Genomic DNA, 8,840 nt, shown 5'->3' on the forward strand with positions numbered 1-8,840 from the left:
CTTAGTTGAATACTACCCAAGCAGATTCGGGGCGGAATTCAATGCAGCACTAAGGAGATAAGTCCATCAGCACAACCATTTCTGTTTGTCTGGTGGAAAAATCTCTACTTCCCCTGCCACATGTTCTCTTGATCCTCCAGAGTGTATTGCCATGGTATGTGATTCTGATTATTCCTTCACATATTCCTATCCAGAAATATGGTCACATAAACTAGAGAGAGTAGGCTAGTGCTCAGAGAGGCTACATAGGACTTTACAAGTTTTTTTTTTATTATTATAAAAAAATAAGTAAAATGTCCTTTGAATTAGGTCTCAAAACCAATAGCAAGGCAGTGAAGGCCTTTCAGCGCTGGCAATACCTGATCAGCATGATGGTCTAAGTTCAGCTGGTCACACTGCTCTGAACTAGTTGAAGTTTCCAAAGAAATTTCCTAGGCAGCCCTATTTATAAGTAAGAGAGTAAAACAAAAAACCCAGCGAACCCTGGATGTTTGCAAGATTAATTGTGGCAAGATTATGTTAGCATACAAAGTGCAGATGCAGCTAATTTGGGCATCCATTATGACGGCTACAACACCTACAATCTATAACTGAGGCTGTGTGCACATTACCAGTGTAAGACACAGACTCTGCATTTCTATCACATTTGCACATATGTGTTTCCCAATTGTCCAATGCCTGGTGGGTGGAGAAGGGGTGTGGATGCCTTCATATGGATTGCATTTTCATGCATTTTGCCCGAAACCAGGTTTGATTAAAAGGGGGGGGGGTGACCTAGTTGAATTTTTAGCCAGCAGAGTGTCTAGAGATGTTTGGGGAGGAGAAATTAGCAGTAATTTTAACAAGTAGCCCCATCCCTGTATGCCATAATTATGAGGACTCTTTACATATATTTGATCTTAATAGTGATCTTGTATTGAGACCGTGTTCTGATCTATTTCACTTTCACTGTAATTGCGTTTGTTGTCGTCAATTACAGTAAGCCCACAATTTATGTGGGGGTAATATTCTGGGGATTGTGCCTAAAGCCAAAATTGTGTACCGTCAAGAGTCAAGACACACTGGTTGCCAAAGTCTTTTTCCCAGATGCCTACTCACCCCCCAAAGGAGGGGGGGGGCCAAGTGTGTAAAGCTGAATATGCACAAGTTATATGTGTGTAACTTGTGGGCTTACTGTACTAAATTTTCCAATAGGTCTGCTGGTCTTGTGACTTGAAATTGAAACAAACTTCCCTGTAACCTATGCAGCTGCCAGCTGGTAAATTAGGAATAACTTTGCTAAATCTTAAATTGCTAACTGTAACCCTAGATGTAAATCCTACAGAATGGGACTTATGTGGATACAGGCTCATAGCTAAATAGCTTATGGCTGCAATGCTGTAAACACTCATCTAGAAGCAGATGCATTGTGCATCTAAATTTAGCACTGCAGCATTTTACAGCTATCCAGTTTCTTGAGTTTTCTAATAATTCATCTTTTAAAGGGCTAACATATATTATGATAGGCCAGAGCAGGTCACAACCCTTACTTTCCAGTTCCTTTTTGTTCTTGTCTAGTTAATCCAGCAAAAAAATAGTCTGGTTTGTTAGGCTTCAAATAAAATGAAAAGTTTTTTGTATTTTTATATAAAAGGTTTGCTCACCTAACTTTCAATTAATTACTTTTGCCAGTAAGTTAAGCAGGTGTCTAAGATTATCAAATAGTGCAGGATAACTCTCAGATATACTATTTAGCCTTAAAAGATTGGCAATATGAAATTATTAAACACCCACGACGTCAAATTTTTAATATTTTGGCAGTTTCCAGAAGGGAAGCTGTGAGAGTCTCTTGCAGTGAAAACAAAGAGTATTGTGGACCCTTAAAAACTTACAATTTCCCCCCATAATAAATGTGTGCCTTTAGAGTTCTACAAAAGCCAATGCTATACTATATTTTGGCAGATTTAAGTTCGTAAGTGTTTGCGTGCATGTTAATTCTCCTATATTCTCAACGAGCTTTGACTACAACGGAAGTTCCTTTCGAAACCGAGTCGCCATCTCTTTGTTACGTTTCAGTGCTGGGCTGGGGACACGGGGTCACTTAGCCAAGTCAGAATCTTGTCACCATGGTAACCCAGAAGCCGAAATTCCGAAGGGGGGCCTGAAACTGCAGTCGCATTTGAATGACCTCATAGAATTCTACCAACGTAAACAAGTCGGTTTCACTGCCTTTCACCACTTGTGCTTTAGCGGCGTGGGGCCGGCCTATGAGTAGGCAGGGTTTTTATAATATTCATCGGGCACAGGAAACATGGTTTTACCCGTCTGTTGCGAATCCTTCCGTACTACTTTTACTCATGTAGCGCAGGCGCGACATTGGACAGCTCGCACGTGGGGGCCTTTTCTCCCGACTCGTCGCAGATAATAGGCTTTTAAGTTTAAGCCATTGAACTTGGAAACCCGGCGGCTACGGCCCGCTAAAAAGGAAGGCCCCTCCCCTCCCGCCGTTTCATTGGTTGTGTCTTTCGGGGAAGGGCACGTGACCCTCCTCGGATGTTTGGCGTCCACTCCGTGTGGGAGGCTGTAGGAGGGAAGTGGATGGCGCTGCCATCAGTTCACAAGTGCCTCCAAGTGAGTGACGGAAAGTGGCTCCCCGAGTGGCTTCTGTCAGTGTCTAGAGAGACGCATCCGGTTCCCCTGAAGGCGGTGGCAGCTGGGCGGCTCCCGCTGTCTCACCACATCTTCTGCCCTTGTTCCAAACACACAACAGCCTCTCTTGTCCATTGAGGTCCTCTGCAAATTTCCTTCTTACTGCCACACCCCGTCCACCCCGTGTTATCTGCAGCGAAAGCTTTTTGGGTTGTGGTATCTCACTTTAGGAATAATAATAATAATAATAGTAATAATTTATTATTTATACGCCGCCCATCTGGCTGGGTTTCCCCAGCCACTCTGGACGGCTTCCAACAAAACACTAAAATACAATAACCTATTAAACATAGGAATTCCCTCTACTGTAAATGTTTTCCTGGTGCCAGTTTTAGTTTTCCTCTTGGTGTTGGGCGACAGGCAAAGAACTTTCTATTCTAGGTTAGGTTTTGCAAATATTTTGATTAAAGGGAGAACGTCCTTAAAGAAGGAAAGCTAAAGTAGGATGTTTTACACAGAACTATTCCATTGCACTAGTTAACTAACTGTATCTGTTCCTAACATAAGAAACGTTTTTTCCTTCCCTTTTCCAGCTCCATCAAGAAAATCAGTTGCTGCTTAAAAAGCTGAGGCATGTACGCCTAAAAAACAAGCAGTTGGAATATGATTGGGCACAGTTACAAGAACAACTGCAAGGACAAAAGAAGTTACTGCCTACTTGTGTCACAAAGAAGGAGTAAGACTATATATTTGCTCCTTAGATGTCCATGTTCCCAGCTAAAGATCTGGTTTAGACCCAGCCACCATAGCCAATGGCCAGGGGTATAGGATCTGTGGTTTGACAAACCCTTGGTCAGGGAGAGCACAGGTTGTAGTTTGCTATGCATCAGGTTTGAAGTAAGGTTGCACTTTGAAGTCTATGAAATCATTTAAATTTGAGTTTTGGGAGTGTTTATACTATGACTCATGAAAAAGTATGTTTCTGGATAGATGGATTTATACTTACTTTTCTCTTGAAGAAGGATAAATATTGAACATTAATTCCTCTTCTTGACTCATTAGATTTTTTGGGATGATTAGACAGATATTGTCTCCCATGCGCAGCCATGCTCTGTAAATTGTGCTGGGTCTTCAAATAGCTCATTATATACTTCCACAGACTTCATAGCTTTTTGATGTACCGGTACCTAATGCAGACTGCAGCCATGAGATATTATAGGAAAGCTGACTTAAGAAGCAGTAGTTTGAGAATCCATAATTGCTCTTATGGTCATATTTGATGTAGTACTTTAGGTAATATTTGCACAGTTTTTACATTAAAGTACTCCTAAAGCAAGTCTGTGTGAGTTGAAGACATTGAACAAGGACTATGTTCACAGTAGTAATTTATATATAATAATAAAAATATGGGGCAAGTAAATTTACCATTGAATGAATTACTTATTCATTGTCTGAAAATGTGATATGTTAATGCTTTTTAAGAGGTGGAAATATTATTTTTTCTGAAAAAAATATTTCTGTCTGAGCAAAAAGAAACCCATTTCACCAAATGTAAATCTTGACTGTCCAGATGAAAAAAATTAATGAACATATATATTCAGTTCCCCCATATACATTTATATCCCATCTTTTTCCAGTCATACCCCAAAGCAGTGTACATATGGTTCCTAGGGTGTCTCCTATACAGGTACTTGCCAGACCTAGACCTGCTTAGCCTTAGCAAACTGATAGCCTTCATATCATGTTCTGATGTGCATGTGCCTTTAGACCATGTGACCATGTTCTATGATCAATGATAATGTACTTTTTTGAACTTCCGTTATCTCACTGCTGTTTTTCCTAATATATCCAGATGATAAAAATCAAAATACAAGTATGTAGCTTTTGAGGCCACAGATTATTTTTCGCATTAACGTTTTTAATTGCTTCAGAATATACTATTAAGAAAGAGAAAAATGTTCATGCTTGGGGAAGAGATTTTAAGTTATCATATTTGTTTAACTTAGTGTGCCAGTTCAGACAGAAATCCACTTACCCCTTAAAGACGATGGGTTTTATCGTAAGGAACGTGAAGGAGTAAAGGAAAATGCTAGGTAAGTTGTGCAAGTATAGTTAGATGTATCTCTGCTATGAATCTGATTCTTTGCATATTTACTTAAAACATTAGTCTGCTTGTGGTCATGGAGATGTATTTCCAGTTAAGTGTGAATAGTATTGCAGCAGAGGATAAAGAAAAACAATTCCTTCTCATTTTTTTTAAATGAGCTTCTATTTTGGCATGTTACATTTTTGTCAGTGGATTCATCCAATTTACTGCTGTGTGAGTTACATTATTTTCTCATAATGAACAGTTAATATCAGCTAGCAAATCTTGCTTTTGTCAGCTAGGCCATTCTAAAATTGTGTCACCAAGTCCTCAGTTCGATTCTTTTTACTCTTGATCTCACTGGGGACAGTAGGGAATTAGGGTTCCCCTTCCTGCTGTCACTGCTATTATTGCTATAGTCTTTCTCAGATCTGTAGAGTTGGGCAGGGAGTCCTTTTCTGCTGGTCATGTCTCTAACTTTCCTGTCTCAGCTTCCTTCTGCTCCATTCCCCAGCTGAGTTGTAGTCCTGGAAGAGTGTGGCCAGCGGTGATAGGCCAAGGGCAGCCCTGAGTTTGTTGGTTCTTCGAGGCCTCTCCCGGTATACTTGCCTTTTTCTCTTTTTTTACTCACCATTGTCACCCACACCCAGCCACTCCACCTCCGTAAACCTCATCTTTCACATGCTGGATTTCAGTGATTATTAAATCAAATCAAAACAAACAAAAAAAACATTTTGCATGTAGTGAATGGAATCCACCAAGCCCTGCTGCCAGATGCTGCCAGTTCTTTTCAGAGGGGTTTGAACAAGCATTTCTATATCTGTATTAGGAAAATCAGCAGTTTGTTATCATACTTGTCTGTTTGCTGTTCCAGAGTACTCCAGTTGTATCATAATCTACAGAAAAGGTATAATAAAGAATTAAAAACAAACCAAGGACAATGTGAAACCATTGCAAGACTTTCTGTAAGTTCTGGTCATATGATTTCATGTAAACTCTTACTTTAAAAGAATGCTCAAGATTTAGGGCTTGTCCACACTGGAGTTTACTGTGTGTTTTCAGCTATTTGTGTTTCCATCAAATCTGCATAGTCCTCATGACATTTCCCTCAAACAATACCAATCTCAGTGATTCCCTACTGTAAATTAGGTTTTATCTGATATGGGGATAATGCAATAAGTAGTGGGGTGTTAGGGGAGGAGCCTTCTTTAGGCTGGCATTTTAATGGCCAGAATTAGTCAAGTGTTGGATAATTAACCATAATTTAATTGGACATTCTGTTTTTATTGCGCCTAACTGTTACTATAAGCTCCAAACTCTTGGGAAGCATAGGATAGACATTAGCTTTCAGCATCTGATGTAGCAAAGGTGATTTGCATAAAGAAAAAAAATAAGCAAGCAGATATTTTCTTTAAAACATGGCTGCATGTTTAAGATCCTGTATGGATGAAAGACATTGTGTTTAGTGTTTGGAGTTGCTTGCATAGTGCATTTATTGGATTGGAGCTGCTTGCACCCGTGCCAACAGATGAGTGTAGCTGACAGCCCTGAAGATGCTTGTAAAAGTTCATATAACTGACACAAAATGAACAATATGCAATGTATGAAATGTTGCAGGCATAGATTGAGTCAATAATATTTCTCATTTCCATCTCACACTTTCATCTTTTGTTTTTGATCGGAATCTGACTCCTTTTCTCTCACATTTTTGTTGCTAGCTTCTGATGCCAATAAAGTTCAGTAAAGTGTGCTTCCAAGGATGCTAGATATAGTATTAAATGCTTATTACAAATACTCTACTATTTTATCATAGATTAAAATTAATGATATGGAACACCAACTTCACTTAGCAAACCAAAAGATGAAGGAGCTGGAAAGTAAAAAGATGTTACCAAAGGACAAAACTGATCCACTACAGAAAAAAAATGGGTCTTACAAATGTGTGTGTAAAAAGAAGGGGAGCTGTTCCTGTAAATATTTAGGTAAACATATACTATGTGATCATGTTTCTTCGGCATGTTATGAATAAAGTTATTAAAATTATAACTGAAACAGTATCGACAATATTCATGAAGGTTTCCAGCTAGGTGGGTTAAATTCCAATACTTTATTTGATACAGGGCGTTATTAGAAAATTGCCTGAAGATATAAGCATATTTTAAAAATTATAAATATGTAACATGATTTTATCTTTTAGTGAGCTCCTAATGGTTTTTATTGTACTATAGACCAACTGCTTTTTGAGATTCAGCGTCTGAAGATGGAAAATGAATCATTATCTAAAGAAAGAAGAATGTTGAGAAATGAGCTTGCTGCGTTAGATAAGGTAACTTTATCATTACTTATTGCACTTATATACCACCTTTCTGCCTAAACATCCAAAGTGATTTAGTTTTCAAATACTAAAACAAATAACTGTTATAAAATGTAAAGTGGAGGAGAGGGGACAATCTGACTGGACAGGTTGCAGGATAGGGGCAGTCCAACAGTTTAGGTTTAATAAATGAGCAGTTGAGTTCTTTTCTTTGACTGGTCTTTTTCAGTGTACAGAAAAAACAGCACCCCAAACTAACTGAGAAATTAACTAAAAAATCTGTAATCAAGCCTTCAGTACCACACTGTGATCTTGTCCAGAAGATAAGTCCTCTAATTACTTGTTGAATAGGATTTGGCACACATTGCAGTTCACAAAATCTTCCATTGATTAGAATCTTGCATCTGTTAGATGTTAAGAGGAGTAATATTCCAATCAAATTAAAAATTGGACTTTTCATTAGCAAATCTTGAGTTCTTTTTTTTTTAAGATGGTTTGTTTCCTATAAGACTATTTCAGTGATGAATACAAGAATGGACAAACTAGGAAGTAGTACTTAATTAAAATACTGTGTGTGGTATTACTTTTTAGGATTTTTTTGATGAAATAGAAGATCTAAAATATGCACTTCAAGAAGCCATAAAACTTAATACTCAATATGAAAAGTGTTTGAAACAACTAAGTTCAACATATGGAATCACTTTTACATCAACTTTAACAGCTGGTAGCCATCGTGGAACTTTAAATAAATCGTGGAAATAAAATGTTCAACCAAGATTATGAATAAACAGTTTAATATTGACTGTACTTTGTAATATTAACTTGCTTATGAGAAAGGCGTTTATTTCACAATAAAATCATGACTTTGACCAATTTTTAATCCTTTGCATAATTTGTGCAGTGCCTTTATGCCTTTCTGAATTTTTAATAAGTTATTTCTCAGTTTTGGATGTAACACTAAACTTTGGTTTAGCATTATATGAATGTACCTGCATGAACTTTGTTCTTGAAAACCCCGGTCCCCTCTCTTTCTGTAGTATGTGACAGAGGTCAGAAGTATTCAGTTTTAATTTGAACAAACAACAGATCCTCATTATACCCCAGGGTGCGTCATTGTGGTTAGTTCAAACAAGCCATGATGAAACTGATATATTATTATTAATTACATTTATTAGATGCCTTTTCCCACCACAAGCAACTCAAGGCATTTTTACAAAAACAAAACAAAACAACAAACACACCACAACACAGTCATTAAAATTAAGCTGGGGTGGGGTGGAGAAACAAAAACACAATCCTTGTATGCTCATTAACTATAGTTCTCCCACCAAACTCTACAGGCCCAGCAATACTTCTGGGGCAAGGTATTTCATAATCTGGGCATGGCCATTCCTGGCCAATTGCACCTCCACTGCAAGTGAGACATAGAGGAGGATATTTTTACTGGGTCTTAGAGGGTGAGAGGTGGTGGTCCCCAATATATCCTTCATCTGAGTCGTTTTGGGCTTCAAATGCAATCACCAACATTTTGCTTTATGCTTGAAAGGGAATCTAGTAACAAGTACAGGGCAGGAACAAGTACCCATTAACATGCTTGCTGCTGTATTCTGGGCGAAATGTAACTTCTGAAGACGCTTCAAAGGTAGACCTGCTGCAGTGATCCAATATGGAAAGGAGGACTTCCCCATCCAAAACCAGTTGAATCCCTATTCCAGAGTGGTCTCACAATGAGCAGCTCTTAAATCTTGGTTAGAGTAACCTTCTGTTAAGCTACATCTTGCCACTGCAACAGGCAGCAGATACAAAATCAAG

The 8,840-nt window shown here is 38.4% G+C and overlaps 1 protein-coding gene across 1 annotated transcript; it reads left to right on the forward strand.

Annotated features, from left to right (window-relative positions):
- Positions 1–2,403: 2,403 nt before the first annotated feature.
- LOC310766443 (uncharacterized protein) lies at positions 2,404–7,920 on the forward strand. Its single transcript, XM_083622677.1, has 7 exons — positions 2,404–2,610; positions 3,222–3,364; positions 4,635–4,721; positions 5,589–5,679; positions 6,528–6,696; positions 6,943–7,040; positions 7,620–7,920. The coding sequence occupies exons 1-7, from the start codon at positions 2,533–2,535 to the stop codon at positions 7,788–7,790; spliced, it is 837 nt and encodes a 278-aa protein (XP_083478803.1). The 5' UTR covers positions 2,404–2,532; the 3' UTR covers positions 7,791–7,920.
- Positions 7,921–8,840: the final 920 nt, after the last annotated feature.

Source organism: Podarcis filfolensis (assembly GCF_964270895.1).
Source record: "Podarcis filfolensis genome assembly, chromosome: 7".
NCBI classification, from domain to species: Eukaryota; Metazoa; Chordata; class Lepidosauria; order Squamata; family Lacertidae; genus Podarcis; species Podarcis filfolensis.

Excerpts from the sequence above, each read along its gene's own strand:
- LOC310766443 (XM_083622677.1), top strand. The coding sequence starts at position 2,533 with ATGTTTGGCGTCCACTCCGTGTGGGAGGCTGTAGGAGGGAAGTGGATG. Across the intron at positions 2,611-3,221 it reads CAGTTCACAAGTGCCTCCAA|CTCCATCAAGAAAATCAGTT; the intron begins GTGAGTGACGGA and ends TCCCTTTTCCAG. Across the intron at positions 4,722-5,588 it reads GGAGTAAAGGAAAATGCTAG|AGTACTCCAGTTGTATCATA; the intron begins GTAAGTTGTGCA and ends TTGCTGTTCCAG.